Consider the following 18,770-nt stretch of genomic DNA (forward strand, 5'->3'; position numbering starts at 1 on the left):
TAAATATGTTCTTAACTTTTCTTCCTTCAAATCCAACAAATGGTATCAGAGCTTTTTGATCTCGAGGGACCTGTTAGAGTTTGTTCTTGTCAAGAATGAGATGGTAGCAGCTACATAATTAAGCAAGCTCATGATAACCTGCAAGAGGAGGGTTGTTCCAAGAGGAAGAAATTTTGTTTTGAAGAAAGAAGAACAATGGTGAGCAAGTGCACCCAGAAGAAGGAAAAAATGGTGAGAAAGTGCACCAGAAAGAAGATGAGTATTGTGGTGAGAAGCTGCACCAGAAAATCAATCAAGAATTGTTGGAGAGAAGGGCTCCATGAAAGAGTTGGAGAGATGTGCTCCACCAACAAACAAACATGGAGAGAAGTGCTCCATCAAAGCAAAAGAAAATCATCAAACTTGGAGAGATGTGCTCCAAGACAACCAAACAAATCAGAAATTTAAAGATGCTTGAAGACTTGCCTAAATTCACAGCTCCAACAAAAATCTCAGCAAGGAGGAGTGTTGGAGTTGATGAGATTTAGTTGGTAAAACTCTATGTGTACAAGTAAAGAGATAGCCATACCCAAGCATTGTGCAAGTATGGGCTATGTTAACTAAAGAAAGCATTCTTTCCGTATAAAAGGGAGAGAGTGCTGCTGCTGGAAAGAGTGAGAGACCTGCTGATAGAAATAGAGAGTGTGCAGAGAAAACTTGAGAGGGCTAGAAAGAGTGTTTTGATAGAGCTAGCAAAATGAGGAAGAAAAGAAAGAAAAAAGCTTTAAATTTGTGTTTGTAAATCCTCTGCTTTTAGTAATGAATTTATGTCTTTTCTCTTCTACTTGTTATAGCATAAATATGTTCTTAGTTTTTCTTCCTTCAAATCCAACAAAAACAAGCGAAGCCTGTCAATTAAGTATTATAAAGCATCTTCTGTTGTCAGCAAGCATAGTGGAGCAACATTACAACAGTGAACAGTCGAGGAAGAAAGCAAGTTCAAAAGTAGAACAACGAATGACAACATATATATTCAGCATTGTTTGCAAAAATTTTTTATAGAAGAAACATAACTAATAAGATGCAAGAGAAAAACCTGAAGAATAGCTCAGCTAGAAAAGTTTTAGCTGATACTTGTACATACAGTTCAGTGACATATATCTTTACTTGAAAATAAATGGAGAAATTGAAGAATATGGAAGCAGTTTATGGTGTGGATTTAGCCGTCTTCTGCTTAGAAAAATCTCACTCTGCTACTATTATACTATTTATTTACTGGTGACAAAGATTTTGAAATCCCATGTATTCTTCATTCTCCAGCTTTTCAACCATGTCTGCTATGCCCACTCCACCTGCACCATCATCCAGTGGCAAAGCTTACTAACCCCACATTATATTCTCTTGAAAATAAAAATGAGACTCTGGAAATACTTTTACCTAAGCTGATTGCGCTCACAAAAATTGTCAAAGCCAATGTGAAGATGATTATTGATGTTCTTCCAAGGAGAGCAATAATCCTTCTGACTACGTGCTGACCGGCCAAGGCAGCAATTGTTGCAATTAAAGTAAAATAACTAGCTGCAGCAAAAAATTGCACAAGGTTAGTTTGAGTTTGATTTCAGAATAAGTAATCTTCTTGTTACTTTCACTTACCATAATTTACCGGAAAACGGTTGAGAAGGTAGTACTGTACAACTGACATTGAAGATGAGAATACCATTGCAAAGGTTGATGTTGCACTTGCAACCTGAAAAAGGGTTTCATTACAAAAATTAGACCTGGTAATGTTTCTGTGAATTTTTTTTTTTTTTTGAAGAGTTTCTATTGATATGCATGTACCTGAGGAGGAATTCCCAATTCAAGGAAAAGAGGTCCCAAGATGAAGCCACCTCCTAGTCCTAGTAGTCCGCCCACCATTCCAGCCACTATCCCACATGAACAGTAAAGCAAAATTTGAAGAAACTTCCAGTTTGTGACTTCCTTTCCTTTGGATGCTATAACCCTGGTTCCTTTGCGCAAGCATATGGCTTCAAAAAGTGTAACTGAGAAAGCAATTGGTACCTGAACAATACTAAACTGTTACTTTGAACTCTTCCACCTCGAGACAATTTTAGAGTAATTTTACAACAGTCCACAATTTTTGGTCCCTCTTTTTTTCTAGAAGCCTAGCAGTTGTAGTGTAATTTTTTGCTGCCATCCAATTTCAGAAAAATTCATTATTGAATTATATCTAATTTTTGGTTTATAAGCCACTATTGTCATGTTCTTACTTCTTTGTGTCAAGGGATTATTTTTAACCAGGCACTCTCCTTTGAGGCACTAGCAATATTATCTTCGTTCATTTGACAAGAAATGTTGGTATCAGGTTTCAGAACTGACCTGCAAAGCGTTCAGAACCCAGTACGTGATGGAGCACGTTTTAACGTATGACTGCAAACAGATATACATATAAGCAACATGATCAGTAAACTTGTGGGCAATTATATAGTGATTGTCAAGTGATTAAAGCTTAAAATAATTGGTTTACCACCAGTCCCAGAAGCTTAAGCTGCTAAGAGATGGGTCTGTAATGTTACAATTAATCTATCACTAGTCCCAGAAGCTAAGGTTGATAGGAAACTAGTTATGAATAAATATCTGTCAACCACACATATTGATATGGCAATTGGCAAATGGATTAAAGAAAGACATGTAGGCTCCTTTGGCTTCTTCCATGCTTTCAAGGGAAGATCCTTCTGTGTACTGCATGCATCTTGCTTCAGGTTTTTAAGTCTTAATTCGGACAATAATAGATTTAAACAGCTAAAGAAAAAAAAAAGGAATGTAATAGTTCACCTTAACAATTTGAACGGCTAGAAAGCCCAGCCATACATACACCAGAAGTGCTGCCTCTTTCCAGTAAATATTTTGCAATAGGGGGACCTGGATAAAGAAACAAGAAACAACTGTGATTATGACTTGTTGAAACAGCATTGCTGTAAGCAATTTTCTTGGACTCACATCATCTTCATCTGGGAGTGCAGATGGACCGCTTGGCAGGGGTTTGTAATCTTGTCCCTCACCATCTGAAAATTGTTGATTGAGTTGACAAAACTTACTTTCAGGTTATTAAAGCAAGTGCTTTATAATTTGTACTACAGAATCAAAACTAAGATTGATACGAATATATATGATATTCTAGCAATTTGTGAACATTTTCATTAGGAGAATTTTTTGTCTGATAAGAGATCATTCAATCATGAATTCCCAAATCTTCCTAGAAATAAATTTGAATTCTGATTTAAATCATATATTGACAAGCTTTTGAATTTAATTCTTGAAATTGATTTAGCTGGTTTGTGTAGCAGGCCAAGATATTGGGAAAAAAGCTTGTAGACTACATTTTTTAATCCTGCCTGTCAATTTCTTATTTTAAATTTTAAGAAGCTAGCTATTTTGGAAGGAAAAATTATGCATGGAAGTGATCATGAGACACTTACCACCTGGTTTGGACTCTGATTCCAATTGCTTGGCTGCTTCCTGAATGTCAACCGGAATCATGAACCAATAAGCAAACAAATATGGAATAGATCACCAAAAACTCAGGAATCAATAAGAGGAGAACTTTTACCTTCTTCATCATTGTCTCCTTCTTCCATGTATCTATGCCTTTGAATAAAGCTTTGGTTGATGTACCTGTCATGAGTTTAGAGAGATTGGTCATCATATATCCTTCATTTTGTCCTAATTCCCAAATGTCGTCTGTTTAATGAGAAAATGGATTGTTCAGGAAATGTCTTAATTAATATTGCTTTTACCAATGAAGAGAATGATAAGCAGAACAGTGACCATCCAATCAGCAAACATGACATTGAAAGCTACTCCAATGCTGATTCCTAGCATAAGCATGGGTTGAAAAAGCAATGCCAGATCATAGTCTATGAGGGGAATGTCCAGTGTTGGGTGCCTGAGTCTCAGATTGTAATATACTGTGGATCCTGCGGCACCCATTATCATACCTGCAATCAAGAAATCACAGCTCTTAGCACACATCGCTAAAGGGGTTGAGTGGTTTCATGACATGTGAGAGGACAATCCGTTTGCTTAGCTTAGGCCTTCTGGGCCTTCAAGTGAAAAAATAAATAAATAATTCAAGTAAAGGTAAGTGTGTTCTGGTAGAAGTTGATACACTTGGAAATGGCAGTAGAGGACTTGGGATCAAAGCCAATGATTAAGGCAAGCATTGGCACAAAAATTCCACCACCTCCAACTCCACCAACGCTACCCAATGCTGCACCGAAGAATCCAATTATTGATCCTACCACGATTTTCCAACCAAGCTTCATCTCCTGTTTAGGCAACCAGCAAATTTAGAAGTTATTAGATAATCAAAACAAGAGAATACAGCAAGAACTCACAGGCCAAACAGGCTCATAAGAAGTCTTGTCACTCTGCCAGAGAAAATGAGACATTTTCACTAGAAGATCAGGCTTGCTCATTTCTTTCTCAACCAAATATTGTGGTTTTTGCTCCTTCAGTAGTCTCTCTGCACTAGTGAAATTGCCCATCATGACTAGACCAATGGATAACGCTAATGCTGCTATTGTTGAAGCTCTCTGCAGCTTATTGAGCTCCATTTTTTGGCCCGTGAGAATGTTGAAAGAAGTGGGAGATGGAGTGGTTCTATGACGTGCAATGATGGCTTTCACTGTAATTGTTTGCTTTTCGATTAGCCTGCTCTCTCTCTCAATCTCTTCCCCCGGTATGAGCAATGGGAGTACAAGCTTGCAAATAAGGAAGTACTCAGGGTAGCGTCTACATATATACAATTCTCTTTGTTATTTTCTCTCTTCCCTGATTTATTTATATTTTCTAATTTAAATGGATGAGATTACCTAAGTGGCCGTGAATGGAACCAAGGTGAAATTTGAAAAAAAAAAAAAAAAATACTGTTTTGCATGTTGGCTTCATCCGGCAAGTTTTAAACCTAATTATAAAAAAATATATATATAATTTTATGTTTTATTTAAAAAGTGTCTTTCGAAAAAAATTATTTAATTGTTTTAAAATTTTTATAACTATGAATAAAGTTTAATTTAGTAATATATTTTCAAGGCTGTAAAGTATCGAATATAAAACTCAGTTAAAATTAATTATAAAAAGATAATTTATAATTAAAACTTATTAAATTTAATTTTAATATATTCTAATTAATTAGTTAAAACAATAATATCAAATATACTCTTAATCCCTCTTCATGCAATGATTCAGCAGGTTTAGATTTGGCTCCTATAACCCAAATGATGCAGATATTATTATTCTAGTAGTACTTTTTCAATCATGAACTAACTCTAAAATCAAGATTAGGAGGAATTAATTGGTTGATTACTCTAAAATCAAGAAACTCGATCGGGTTGTTAAGCACTACTCGAACCCATTGTATTCCTATCCTATGCAGGGTTACTAATATCTTAGCAAGTATACCTCTGCCACTACCACTGTTATGTCAATTACTCCATATTTTATGTTCTCATTTCTATAGTCGACATTGTTGCTCTTGCATGTAATGTAGTACATGATATCAATATTGTTTATGCATTGTAAGATCTAAAAGAAAAAAAAAAGTTATTAAATGATTTATCTGCATAGATTCCCACAAATTGCGAATCCCATGTAGCGTTGAACTAAACAATTTTTCATTTTAGCTTATGCTGTATGAGATGGCAATTTCTTCACCTGTTCTTATGATGGAAGTTTCATTGCTTCTTCCAAGACTTTGAGAAACATTGAACGCATTGGTTCATAATCTTTTCTTCTATACAAACTAGATTTGAGACATTTAAATTAGAATTCTCTCGTTGGATATAGCCAATTCCAATTAACTTGAAAAATAAGATTTATGTGAGGAGCATTCCAATGCCATTCCAACAGCAATCTTCTCATCTGTCATTTCTTAATCAAGCATTGTTGGATGAAAGGCCCATCAAAGTAACAATGTACTGTAGAAAAGATAATAAGTAGGAGGAAATTTCCAAGAAGCAGCATAAAAGTTACTGAAGAGTGTCAGAGACTGTACGGTCTGAAGAGCAACAAAACGCCAAAACATAAAAAGAAAGCAGGAATGCAGGAAGTGGTTTTATGGAACATAGCTAAGAAACTTCATAGCTCTTGAATATTTATTGGCTTCTTCTTCTTCACTTGCATACAAATTCATATAGCATCCTCCTTTTGTTGATGCTATCTAATTTCTGCTGTAGCCGTACAGATTTGATTAGTGGCTCAGATTTGCTGTCCGTTCTTCGCTCCTGGATTTGAATGTTCATCAAATCATGCAAGCAATTTGCAAGAACCACCAAAATTTGCGAAAGTGAAACGACCATTCTGAGAATTTGCGAATGGTTCAATGGTTAGATTAGGATTTGCATGGTCCATCCTTTTTTTTTTCCCGAAAGTCAAATAGACCATTCAATTTTTCCTCAAAAGCACATGCGCCGAGTATATTTTACAATTTACCATATACATCAGTGTGTACATACCTCATCAGGAACAAGGACGGAAGCTTGGTACGTCGGTTGCATTGTGATATCGCCATTACAAGGCAGTAGGCACATAGGAATTTCTAGTTTTTTTACTATAGTGAAAGATATTTCAGTTGTGGCTTATTCGTAGCCATAGGATTAGATGACCATTGATTGCTGAATTAGGATCATATGTTGTCAAGTGGGGTTGTTTTGTTATAATCTGTCTTTTTGGCTGAAAAAAAAAAATGTTGGTCAAAATAAATTGGACTTAATTCGGTGGAGAAGAGTTGGTAGCTTCTCATCCTCATTTACTGGTACTAAGTATCAAACATGGGTGGGCATGGAATAAATTGCTAATAGCAATAAACTACCATATTTTCTGCACTACTTAGAAAAAAGGACAAAGCAGCGATTGGGATCCTGTAAAATACAACGTACAAGGGGAAAATCTTTGTGAATAATTGATTTAGAAACTTGGGAATTTGAGGAGAACGAAGAACCCATGGAAATTGAGAACCAGTGTGTGGGAAGATTTTGATCTTGAATGCTTTATTGTGGCTTTCTATATCTTTGCTGTCCATTTCTATCCTTTCTTTGCACTGCAGGCGGGAATATTTCACAAATGAAGGCAAACGATGGAAGGGAGAGGAGGGTTTTGAAGGAGAAGAAAGAGGAAGCAAAAAGGAAACTTTAATCCTAAGGTTGGCAACGATTACTCGGGTTCCATACCATAACCGTGCGAATGTTATATACAGGGTTTGATTAAATGAAGTACAGAGATTCAACTGACATTCGAGATAAAGTTGAAGAGCCTAAATGGGTTTTTGGCAAGGACTTCGCATACCGAGTAGAAGCAGACAAGACATGGATATGTATTCAACAAGTTCTTATGCGACCCCACACGAGTACTTGCTCACAGCAAAGGCAGCCCAGTTGGACTTTTCAACAATGAAAATCACCCAGTCCAACACAGAAGAAGTCCTTGTATCCCTTGATGAAAGTAACCATCTACACACAAAAACTTCTAAACAAACAGCATTAAACGAAAATCAACTACAATCTATTACTTCCAAAGGAAACCCCCGCAATTACTGGGATTTAGCACCATATACATTCTTGCAAATTGTATGGTTACCTCAGTGCCCAAGGTAGAATCTTGTCATGCGGCCACCAATTAAATTGATCAAATCTTATTACAGCACAAGATGATATTGCAATCAGGGAACAGAAGCCAAGCAAGGCAAATATCCGGATCATTTCAGATTTAGGAACAAAATCCAGCAAAACAATCAAATATCCTTGAATACTATTAACTTGTACATAAAATGGAAGTCCAACAGCAATATTTAAAGTAGAGAAAACAAGCCACTCTGGCTTTTAATCAAACACACACCTACACTAATTCACATAATTCAAACCAAATCAGGCAGGAAAGGCAAAGAGCAATATAGCAAAAAGGGCTTCAGTTATCCTCAGTGACCTTACAGGCAAAGCACAACAGCTGATTACAGCAAACGTGCACCTTCAGTTATCATAGTCCTGGGAAAGTGACCTCTTTGAGCGCCGATATTCATGCTCTCTTTGATGTGATTCAGATGCTTCATGATAATAATCATCGTCATCCATCCGATCATAACGATCCTGATCATGATCATAGCGGTCATGGTCACCTTGAACATCCATATGATCATTTTGTTTCCTACTTCGGTGATCTTCATAATGATCATAACGCCGATCATGCTCGGCATCTGGCTGCCTATGCTCTTGCTCAGATTGTTCATACCAACCACGGTCATCCTCTGGCTCAGCATGATCATAGTCCCTTTCAGCACGGCGATCCCTCTCATGTTTTGAATCAACATGATCATAATTAGATTCTCTATCATGGGAACGCCCACGACCATGGTCACCAACTTCATAATCCCTCTCACGAGGGCGATCACGATCATGTTCCCTACCATTGTCTCTGTCACGGTCCCGGCCATACTCGCGACCACGGTCCCGGCCTCGATCACGACCACGACCACGTGCACGGTCCCGGTCACGATCGCGATCCCTGTCCCATCCACGTTCTCTCTCCCTCTCCCAGTCCTTCTCCCTATCACGATCTCTGTGGTGCCTATCTTCTCTATGGTCACGGTCCCTTGGTTTGTCATGGGAGCGCTCATGAGATCTCTCCCGTTCCCTCTCTCTGTCTCTTCCTCTTTCACGAGATTTTTCCCTATCCCTGAGATAAATATGTACAGAAATGTATCAATCATATTCACACATGCAGCATAACACATATCAATCAAGTATAACACACACTCTAATGAAACTACCAAACAACGAAGACTTAGAACAACTTTATGTCCACAATCCAGACTTCCTTGAATAAATTATAATTTTATAAGTAGGAACACGACACTGTAAACAGGTGAATGCGAAATTGCTCATCTAACAACTAGAACACACAACAGAAAAAATTTATGCTGAAACACCAGTTTGATGGCATAGACTTTGTTAAGCTATTCAACCTTCAAATAAACAAGTGATAAGTATAGGCAAACAGAGAAAGAACACCAAGGGGATGAAGGAGGGCTGTGTGGGATGGAAGGAAAAATGAAAAACTCACCGTTCGCTGTGACGATCTTCTCGCACCCTTGGCTCCTCAGATCGGAATGATCCTCCTGATTGCTGTAGCTCTCTGATGAAAGTTAAGCGTGTTAGCTTTTCCCAGAGTGACAATTCATCAAATTCCAAGCCAAACAAACATTGTCATTTTACATGATGTATGTTCAATCTTTAACATTAAGGCAACTCAACTACTCATGCTCAGTAAATAGCTACTCAAGCTCATCAAAGGATGTTAAACAGCCTCAAGCCTAGAATAAATAATGTATTATCCTAACGTACATAATTCCAATATCTAAGTATATTCCACCAACTCAAATAAGAACATAAATCCATCTACACAACTACAGACACCAGACACTCCTTGCATTCAAAAAATTTTTTAAAATGATGGTTACCGCTTCCAGGAAAAAAGGCAACAGCAGAAACAAAATGATTATGTCAAAAAATCAGTGGAGTTTAAGCATCCACAAATGCAACAATTTGTGAAAAGTGCAATACATCAGAGAAATTACCTCCCAGAATATCTCTGATTAACTTCTTCACCCCCCACCCGTGTAGTTCCAAGTCCACCACCTAGTCTGCGAGGCCGCCAATTGGGTACAGTTCTACCCCGCTCAACATCCACAAGTACCCTTCTGTCATCAAGCTTCCACCCATCAGCTTGCTTATATGCAGCTGGACATGCAAACAACTACTGGTTAGGGAAACATGGAAAAGTATATCAACAAACATTAATAGGTCCAATTTATAAAATCAAACCTTTCATGTCTCGAGTATGCATGTATTCAATGAAAGCATAGCCTCTAGGTTTATTCGTCACTTTATCAGTTATCAGTCGGACCTGCAATGCTCAAACCAGAAGAATAAATAAAGTGCGTTTATGGGTCAGCTATTTTTTTAATGATATCATAATCTTTGCTATTCAATTTGTAGAACTAAGGGACAACTCTTAAGTATAAAATAACCTAAATGGCACGGCAGACAGGCAATATGCCTCATTAGCCGTGCTCACCTTTTAATCACAGGGCTTCCAATCGCGAGATCCATCACCACCAGTGCTAGAGTTGCAGAAAAACTGATACTTTGTGGCAAATTTACCAATTCTTGAACAGACTAATATCCCCTTACCAGGGAACGCATGTTTTAAAGAATAAAATATAGTTATAAATAAAGTAGCAAATACCGGGACATCTTCTCAACTGCTGATATGTTTTGACAGCCTTTGGAGCCAAAAATAAAATTTTTAGTAGCAGGGAAATGCATTACAAAAAAACTCAAACAAGGAGAAAGAAATGCTAATACTCCCAACATGTTTTACCCATTGCATGGAAAAGAACAGATGCCAATCTCCTTTTGTAGCTTGAAAATAAGGCCAAATGGCACAGTAAATCACTGCTCTGCTCAACTTAATTTAACAGCTTTGCTGGCAGGATGAAGAACATCATTGGAATTGGATAGTAAGGAAAAGGGGAAGAAAAATTTCTATTCATAGAACAGAACAAACAGCCTCCTTACTAGGGATCTCTTAACATGAAGAATCTTAATACTAAATAAAATACCTAGAAACGGAACAACACCCACACCCCCCCACACACCCCCCCCCCCCCCAACCAAAAATCCAATGATGATTTCTAAACCAAACTAAATTTAAAGCAGAGTAATCAAAGGATCAGCGGAACAAACCAAAGCCTTTACCAGTAAATAGGCTGTGATATCTCTGCTATTATTTGCATACTCCAATGATACTACACAACAGGTAGATGCTCAACATTATCATTCTCCCTTTCAATAGACGCTGAAGATGCACTACACATAACTAATTACACTTACCACCAATGCAGAACTGTTGAAACTGTGATACTCTACTGAATTCAAAAGTTTGGTTAAAAGGGCTTTTAAAAGTAATCTTACCAAGCAGCAAAAGCTTTAATGCTGAGTTATCATAGGTTCAACTAAGGAATATTAGCAAAATACAGGCAGATAATTAGGAGAAACTTTAGTGCCTCGAAAATCTTTTATTAAGTTCAAAACATTGAGAATAGAAGGCGTGAAATTAAAGATTTTCAAAAACCAGAATTTGGAAAGGGGGAAAAAAGCAAATTCTGAACCATTTAGATAATATCACCGCATAACCTCTTACCAAATCCGCTTGGGTACACTTGAAAATACCTACCCGTTTTATTGGTCCATGAGACTCAAACTCCCTTTTAATTCTACTCTCAGTTGTCTCATAATTCTGCAAGAAGATAATATGAAAAAGTAGTCATTCCAACAGAATATTTTTTGTACACCTGAAAATTAATCAAGAATGGGACAATAGCACTTACAAGCCTAGCAACAAACAATGTCTTGTATGGATCTCCTGAAATATTTGGGTCATTATTCGGATCATCTGTATTAGCAACAAGGATACAAGAATATTACACTCTAGCATAAATAATAATAACTAATTCTAATTTTCTAATAAATAATAGCGAGAAAGCCAATCTTACATATCTGAAGCTCCTTAGCAGCCTTCTCTGCACCTTTCTCAAGTCGTAATTTGTGAATTCTAGCCCTTCTTTGTGCCTGGATCCATTAGAAAGCAATAAAGTTTATGGAACACAAAACTGGGCCATCCTAAATGAGAGAGAGAGAGAGAGAGAGAGAGAGAGAGAGAGAGAGAGAGAGAGAGAAGTGCCAAATTACAAAAAAAAAAATATAGCAGGTATTAAAATAAACTGCACTATCTTGAAGATCATGATCTGCAAAGTTAAGACTATATTCGGAGTTAAACTCAACCCTTTTATCTGTGTGCTTATGTGTGTAATTGAGAATAATATAGAAATGCATTATCAGGACCACTTTAAGTGATATGTGCCAATAATGAGGTCCGATTATCTATTAGTTCTCTGTTCCCACCACCATGCCATAACAATCAATTTTATGCTCCAAATGTATATTTTGCATCAGCAAACAAAAAACTGAAAGTAATATAACACATATAATCAAGTGAACATTCAAAAACCACAGGTTAAAATCTTCAATTGAAAACAAAAACTAAGGAATCTATATTAGAAGAAGCATTAAAGAAGTGATGTCCTCAGGCAAAGGAAACCTACAGGAATTTCAGCTTTCTGAACCGATGGAGCATATTCAGGATCCCCAGGCTCAGCAAACAGACTCACAAACTGCGCCATGCCTAAGATGTACAACATAAATGAATTAGAAATTGATAAACATCAAACAAAGGGAAAACCTTCAAGAATATGTATAAAACAAAATAACTTTATACCATTGTATGGTGGGCATTTTCTCTTCTCTGGAGGGGGTTTATACTCCAGTGGAGGTCGAGGCTCAAATAGCTTCAACAGATTAGCTGTTAAACCCGTCGGGTGGCTTTGCCCAATCTACAAAACAAAGAAAATTGAATTCGAATTCAGACGATTTTCCCAATCATCAATCACAAAACCCCTCCATCCACGCAACATTTAAGAACCACAAACAAATGAAGATATAGACACCATAAACCTAAGGTGAAAACCTAGGATTCCACTATTCTAATTCTTAAAAAGAAGATAAAAAGATAAAACATTATGGCACAGACCAGTTTGAGCTGGAGAACATTGGCGCGGTTCTGGCCCTTGGTGGTGCCACGAACGGCTACGTTTTGGTTGCGCATGAAGGCGTCGTTGTAGTCACCCATGGTGATGAGATCTAACGCTAGCTAGGGTTTATGTTGTTTTGTGAGAATGGAGTAATTGGAAAGATCAGCTTAAGCAGACAAAATGCATCGATTTGGGCATTATACTTGGATCAAAGCTTTTGTGATTCAATGGAGCATCAGGCACAAAAGCTACCCGCTAAGGATTGCAATAATAAGCAGCAGGCCAGATTCTTCCAAAAATTTCTTTATGATTTTATTTAATTCTATATTTAGACAAACATAATTTAAATTAATATTTAAAAATAATAGAAAACTTAAATAAATAAGATAATTAAAAAAAATTTAAATTAAGATTTTATCATTTATTAGTTATTGGAATTAAGATTAGCATTTGATTAATGGAATAGAAGTGAATTTTAAGCTAAATAAAATTTTAATTCACTTTTTTTTGTATTAATTAAATCAAATCGAAATTGAAAAATTTTAAATTTAATCAAAACTAAAAATATTCGGTGAATTATCTATTTGTAATTGAATTAAAATATATATATATATATTATATTATTAATTAATAATATATTAATAAAAATACATTTTTAAACTTTTTTTACTTATAAAAATAATATGCATGATTTATTAATTAAAGAATAATTACAAATTAAATATTATTAATAAAATTATAAAATAATCTTTATAAATAATATATTATAAATAAAAATATAATTAATATATTTAGTTACTTTGATTAATAAATTAAAACTAACCAAATCAATAATTGAAAATTTTTGGAGTTATCAATCCAATTGAACTAAATTTACCCTTATTAAAATAATTAAATTTCATCGATTCGAATCGACTATTTGATTATAACCGAATAATGCACCCCTAATTGAGATCAATAGTATGCTTGATGCATATTAAAGTTGATATAATGTGATGATGATTCTTGCAGCTATTAAAGTTGAGATTTGGAATTTTGAAACGATAATTTTCTTGAATTGCATCAGGTAGAATGAACTTAAAATGGGAGATATGCAAGTTATTCCACACCCATACTAGGAACTATTGCTCCCATTAAGCCTATAGCTACACATTTAAAGAGAATTTCACCACACCTCTATTGAGTCAAATTTTAGAGTAATTCTACAAGTGAAGCTATAGGATGTAAGCATTCCAATAATCTCAGTTTACACAATAAACAAAATTTAATTTAAACTATGAGTGACGTTTGTGTCATTTATTGTCAAATTTGAACATCATCTTTTGAAAGCAATAAGAATGAATTGGGTTTAACATGATAAGACCGAAGGATGAAAAAGGTTCATTTAAAAAGTTTCTACAAGGTGTACGTAATAACACAAACAACTCATGTTCACAATAGAAGCTGAATTTGCCCCTGAACTTGAAGTCCATGGAATTATGAATGCTACAACTTACAAAATGAAAGAAAAATAGCAATTCCATTACTGAAAGATCCAGAGCGTGCGATCTTGGTCCTTATATTTTCAATCTCCATTTTCTAAGTTAAACCCTTTGAACAAACACAAGTTCCAAATCAACAAATGAATTAAAAACAATGGTGAGATAATGTCATGCATATATTTGTTGTTCTTAACCTCCAAAATGGCCAATACTTGGGCATTCAAGCTTTGTCTAAGTCTTTGGTGCATGTGCTTATGTTGCTGCCTGCTGCTCATAAATTAGTTCTTGCGACCTACAGGGGACATCTCTCTGGAGTCGGTGCTTGGAGTTCCAATTTCACTGCTCCCAAATTCTTGGCTTGACAATGCCACTTGCCTAAACTTCTTCATATCTGCATTATATGAACTTGCATCGTAGTCAGAGCTTCCATTTGCACTACCGAACACAGTACTGTGGCCAGGTTTCGCTCCCTCGTTTAAATCATCCAGTGAAACATCCCCTTCCAGGGCACGTACTATCTGTATAATTGTATTAATCTCATTAGGATGGTTAAAAAGTAGTATAAATTTAAAGTCCTGACGTCCGACATGAACTATGAATACAAGCAGGCATTCAACTACTGGAGCTAACTCAATGACGAAGTATATTTGGAATACCTGACTCATTTTTGGGCGCTTTCTTGCAGAATGGCGAATGCTGGCAGCAGCACAGGCAACCATGCGCTGCATCTCTTCAGGGTTGAAGTTATTCTCCAACCGCAAATCGACCAACTCTCTATGGTTGCCATCATCCAAGGAGCGATTTAGAAGTGGTCGAGCCTGTTCAATGAATGCACAAAGAATATTTGTATATGTATATTTTTGAACGTTGTTCTGCTGAATGTAGTCAATATTAAGTAAGAATACAAAAAATACAAACCCAATCCACTAAGCTATCTTCCATTGCGTTTGTAGGATCCACAGGTCTCTTTCCAGTTATGAGTTCCAAAAGCATGACCCCAAATGAGAAAACATCTGATTTCTCCGTCAATTTCCCACTTGATGCATACTCTGGAGCCAAATACCTGCATCATTATCAAGGATCATATCAGGGTGTGAATTCCTGTCAGCTTTCCATCTTTTGGGCAGTGTTTTAAAATCCAGAATCGGACTAATGACAAGTTTGATCCAGTGTTTGATTTTTTTTTAACTTTCTTATTTCTTTATCTTAAGAACACTAAAAATTTGATTTGACTATTTTTGTTAGTCGGATTAGGTCAGGTAAACCAACTTCTTTTTTTTTAGGCAAAACTCTAATCTCTCTAAATCTTCTAATGCAATTTCTTGTCTAGAATCGGAGTTTGTTTTCAATATTCTTTGAAAAATTTTTTATGCACTTGCTAAATAAAGCGCTTAGTTTAAATTTAGGAACTTAATATAGATTCTTAGTTTAAAGGTTCACTTACTTCAACTAAATGGAGTTCTTAACTACAACATGAATTAGAAACTCTTAAAGTTATAATTTTAATAGTCTTATAGTCTAAATGCTTAATTTTATGATATAGAAAATAAACACATATATAAAAATAGAAAAGAAATGCTTCATTGTGGTTTACCCAAATGTACCCATGACACGAGTTGAGACATGAGTATAATTGTCAGAAGATAGCTTAGCCAATCCAAAATCAGCTACCTGAAAGCAAAGGGACATGATAAATCTCTATTCCCCAATTATATATAATGATGCAATGGAAATTTGCTTAAATTCCATACTTCAAAAATGCAAAATGTGGGAATTAATTTTTTAAAAAAAAATTAATTGTCTTTCATTTGTAAAGACTTGTTTAATTTCAATGCAGAGTGCAAATCTAATAGAAGTTTTACCATGGCTTCAAAGTTATAATCAAGGAGAATATTAGCAGCCTTGATATCACGATGAATAATCCGAGGATGGCCTGCACACAATTTTCAACAAACAAATATAACTACATTAAATATGCCTTCTCTCGTCACTTGAGACTTGACAGACAGAAGGAATTGGGCAGGAATATGTCTCACAATCTTCATGGAGATAAGCAAGCCCTTTGGCAGAGCCTAACGCAATACGGAGCCTTGTTGTCCAATCCATAACCGGAAGACCTTTCCCTGCAACCAAGAGAAGTAAAACAATTGCAACTTATATTGGTATACCTTGTAGGTGAGTGACATACCATAATCAATGGCCAGAATATAAACTGAGCACATATTGGTATGCATTTAAATCATGACAAGCTGATGCCCTTGTAATAATCATAGGAAGTATGCAGTTCAAATCCAGATGTAAAACTTGGAGCTTACCATAGAGGTGATGTTCCAAGGTGTTATTGGGAACAAATTCATAAACCAACATTCGTTGCCCTCCAGCAATACAATATCCAACAAGGGACACTAGATGGCGGTGATGGACACGGCTAATGATCTCAACTTCAGCCTGGAATTCTCGCTCTCCTTGTCCACTACCAGACTTGAGACTCTTAACTGCAATTTCCTTTCCATTAGGCAACACACCCTTGTGCACAAAACCAAATCCACCCTGACCCAATAAATTGGCCTGAGCAAACCCTCCTGTAGCTGCTGCAAGTTCATCGTATGTGAAGGTACTTTTGTTGAACCCAAGAGCAATATTTGGCGACGGAGGTGGCAAGGGAGGACGGTGTGGACCGGAGAAATTGGAGCTCATCATTTCGCCGCTCATCATCATCTGGGGAGGCGGAGGAGGTCCATGCCAGCCAACGCCTGGTGCTGGTGATTGAGATGGCTTCATGATGTGCTCTGATCCGTGGGGACCATTGTGCCAGTTTTGCTGGACTGTGCTTTGGTAATATTTATCACCGCCTGTGCATAGCACCCAATTTAATTCCATTAATTAAAGCAGAAAATTTTCCATTCCAAATGTCAAAACTAATAAAAAAATATATGAATAAATTAATGAGTTTTGACTCAGGTACTCGACTATAGAATTTACGAGTTCGAAGAAAAAAATGATTTTTCACATAGAGGTATATATATGTGATCCACCACCTTCATTACCTCCTTGATAGTCTCCATAATATTGCGTATGCTCATGCTTTCTCTTCTTCTTCCTGCACATAGTTGCTGCACAGATGATCAGAAGAGCAAGCAATAACCCAATCCCGACGGATACTCCAACTATAATTTTTATCTGATCTTGACTTAAGCCGCTTTCATCTGAGGAAGATGAAGATGATGATGATGATTTGTGAGGTGGTGGGGGTGACAATATTTTATGTGGTGGTGGAGGTGGCGAAGAAGTGCTGTGGCTACTATTATTAGATGGTGGTGGCGGAGGTGGGTGTGAAGATGAACTTGTTGGTGAAGGTGCTGATGCATCTGATGGCGGAGGAGGTGGTGAAGGAGAATCTGATTTGGGTGGGGGAGGTGGAGAACTCTCAGGCGGGGATGATGTTGAAGGTGGCGGCGGCGATGAAGATGATGAATCTGATGTTGGAGGTGGTGAAGGTGGAGAGTCAGAATCTGGTGACGCAGCAGCAGTAGTACTGTCAGGGGATGAAGGCATTTTTTTCTTTATGTCATGAAGGACTTCCGGCCAGCCAAAAGGTTATATGCGTCGAAACACACGGTTTAAGAACCAGCCGGAAAACTCCACCTCTCCCCTTACTGCTGGTCTCAAGAGATGAGAACCCCTGGAAATAATCACAATATATGATCAGAAGTAAACTAGTTATAGCAAGGAAAATCAAATGAGAATTCTAAGTTATATATATTCTTGTGTCCTCCTCCAAGCACCTTTGTGTCCCTAAAAAGGCACCAACATTAGTTTATGCTTCACCATTTTCCATACAGTAAAGGGTCCTATAGATTATGAGCTGAAAGTTGATAGAGAATGCTAGATAATATCCAGGAAGAGATAGATACCTGAAAGAAGAAGATGGGTTGGATCTCAAAGAAAGTAGAAGGAAAAAGTGTTGCATTGTAAAATTCCCATTCTAGAAATCGGAAGCTAGCCCTGTTGTCATTCCCTTCGGCTTCCTACAAAGGAGGGAATGGGATGGAAGCTTCTCTTTCTCTTGTTTCTCTTTCTTCTTCTCAACCTCTTGTCTTAGCTTCCCTTGAATAGTTTTTCAGTCAGTTACACCTTTTACCAGTTCAAGGCTGTGCTTGTGCTTTTTGTCTCATTGAAAATGAATGACAACCCTTAATTTTCTTTGGTGATAATGGCCTGAATCTGTGGGTGGGTTGAGGCTTTATGAGAAAATTATTCGTTTTCCCCAAAATAGCATTGTTATTTATATACATTTACATATATATGAAAATTTAATATGATCTTAATTCACCAAAAAGACTATAAAGACAAGAAATGAGATCGAAAAGTAGATCCCACAAATGTATAATAAAGATAATTAATTTTAAATAGTAGAGATAATATCATAAGGCTTTCAATAATTTGTTGAATTTTTCCTTTCCTCACTTTGAACGTCGGCTTCAAACTGATAGAGCATATAGAAAATTTATACTAAGACCAAATGTTTATTTCTGACAATAAAGGAATGCTTGATAACATGCACCTTTTCATTGGTCAAGCATCTAAACCAGAGCAATCTAATGTGA

At 36.5% G+C, this 18,770-nt stretch overlaps 3 protein-coding genes across 4 annotated transcripts; all 3 read right to left on the bottom strand.

Annotated features, from left to right (window-relative positions):
- Window positions 1-985: 985 nt before the first annotated feature.
- Window positions 986-4,817, bottom strand: LOC110634325 (sulfite exporter TauE/SafE family protein 3). Of its 2 annotated transcripts, XM_021783272.2 has the most exons (12): window positions 4,377-4,817; window positions 4,148-4,307; window positions 3,777-3,977; window positions 3,590-3,654; window positions 3,459-3,498; window positions 2,980-3,044; window positions 2,815-2,901; window positions 2,359-2,409; window positions 1,819-2,040; window positions 1,633-1,726; window positions 1,417-1,557; window positions 986-1,331 (listed from the first exon to the last, which is right to left on the bottom strand). In XM_021783272.2, the coding sequence occupies exons 1-12, from the start codon at window positions 4,593-4,595 to the stop codon at window positions 1,252-1,254; spliced, it is 1,425 nt and encodes a 474-aa protein (XP_021638964.2). In that variant the 5' UTR covers window positions 4,596-4,817; the 3' UTR covers window positions 986-1,251. The 2 variants fall into 2 exon arrangements, with proteins under 2 accessions (XP_021638964.2, XP_021638963.2); XM_021783271.2 differs by having other exon boundaries at window positions 2,815-3,044.
- A 2,896-nt stretch (window positions 4,818-7,713) lies between these two features.
- Window positions 7,714-12,987, bottom strand: LOC110634324 (U1 small nuclear ribonucleoprotein 70 kDa). Its single transcript, XM_021783269.2, has 10 exons — window positions 12,682-12,987; window positions 12,370-12,484; window positions 12,197-12,276; window positions 11,588-11,663; window positions 11,423-11,487; window positions 11,269-11,331; window positions 9,855-9,936; window positions 9,608-9,770; window positions 9,094-9,165; window positions 7,714-8,706 (listed from the first exon to the last, which is right to left on the bottom strand). The coding sequence occupies exons 1-10, from the start codon at window positions 12,778-12,780 to the stop codon at window positions 8,004-8,006; spliced, it is 1,518 nt and encodes a 505-aa protein (XP_021638961.2). The 5' UTR covers window positions 12,781-12,987; the 3' UTR covers window positions 7,714-8,003.
- Window positions 12,988-14,130: 1,143 nt separating this feature from the next.
- On the bottom strand, window positions 14,131-18,338 carry LOC110634319 (proline-rich receptor-like protein kinase PERK4). Its single transcript, XM_021783263.2, has 9 exons — window positions 18,078-18,338; window positions 17,211-17,845; window positions 16,479-17,015; window positions 16,200-16,286; window positions 16,026-16,096; window positions 15,758-15,834; window positions 15,082-15,226; window positions 14,820-14,981; window positions 14,131-14,681 (listed from the first exon to the last, which is right to left on the bottom strand). The coding sequence occupies exons 2-9, from the start codon at window positions 17,716-17,718 to the stop codon at window positions 14,442-14,444; spliced, it is 1,827 nt and encodes a 608-aa protein (XP_021638955.1). The 5' UTR covers window positions 17,719-17,845; window positions 18,078-18,338; the 3' UTR covers window positions 14,131-14,441.
- Between the last annotated feature and the right edge of the window lie 432 nt (window positions 18,339-18,770).

The sequence above is a fragment of the Hevea brasiliensis genome, chromosome 16 (assembly GCF_030052815.1).
Source record: "Hevea brasiliensis isolate MT/VB/25A 57/8 chromosome 16, ASM3005281v1, whole genome shotgun sequence".
In the NCBI taxonomy this organism is placed as follows: Eukaryota; Viridiplantae; Streptophyta; class Magnoliopsida; order Malpighiales; family Euphorbiaceae; genus Hevea; species Hevea brasiliensis.

Bases quoted from the DNA above. Each gene is read 5' to 3' on its own strand.
- LOC110634325 (XM_021783271.2), bottom strand. From the start codon at position 4,595: ATGGAGCTCAATAAGCTGCAGAGAGCTTCAACAATAGCAGCATTAGCG. The intron at 2,041-2,358 runs GTCAGTTCTGAA...AGTATTGTTCAG, and splicing joins GGGTTCTGAACGCTTTGCAG to GTACCAATTGCTTTCTCAGT. The intron at 1,558-1,632 runs GTAAGTGAAAGT...TTTTTGCTGCAG, and splicing joins CCGTTTTCCGGTAAATTATG to CTAGTTATTTTACTTTAATT.
- LOC110634324 (XM_021783269.2), bottom strand. From the start codon at position 12,780: ATGGGTGACTACAACGACGCCTTCATGCGCAACCAAAACGTAGCCGTT. The intron at 11,488-11,587 runs GTAAGATTGGCT...TTGCTAATACAG, and splicing joins TGCTAAGGAGCTTCAGATAT to ATGATCCGAATAATGACCCA. The intron at 9,166-9,607 runs GTAATTTCTCTG...AACTTTCATCAG, and splicing joins AATCAGAGATATTCTGGGAG to AGAGCTACAGCAATCAGGAG.
- LOC110634319 (XM_021783263.2), bottom strand. From the start codon at position 17,718: ATGCCTTCATCCCCTGACAGTACTACTGCTGCTGCGTCACCAGATTCT. The intron at 15,227-15,757 runs GTAAACCACAAT...ATAATGATGCAG, and splicing joins CGTGTCATGGGTACATTTGG to GTATTTGGCTCCAGAGTATG. The intron at 14,982-15,081 runs GTTTGTATTTTT...TTCATTGAACAG, and splicing joins AAGATAGCTTAGTGGATTGG to GCTCGACCACTTCTAAATCG.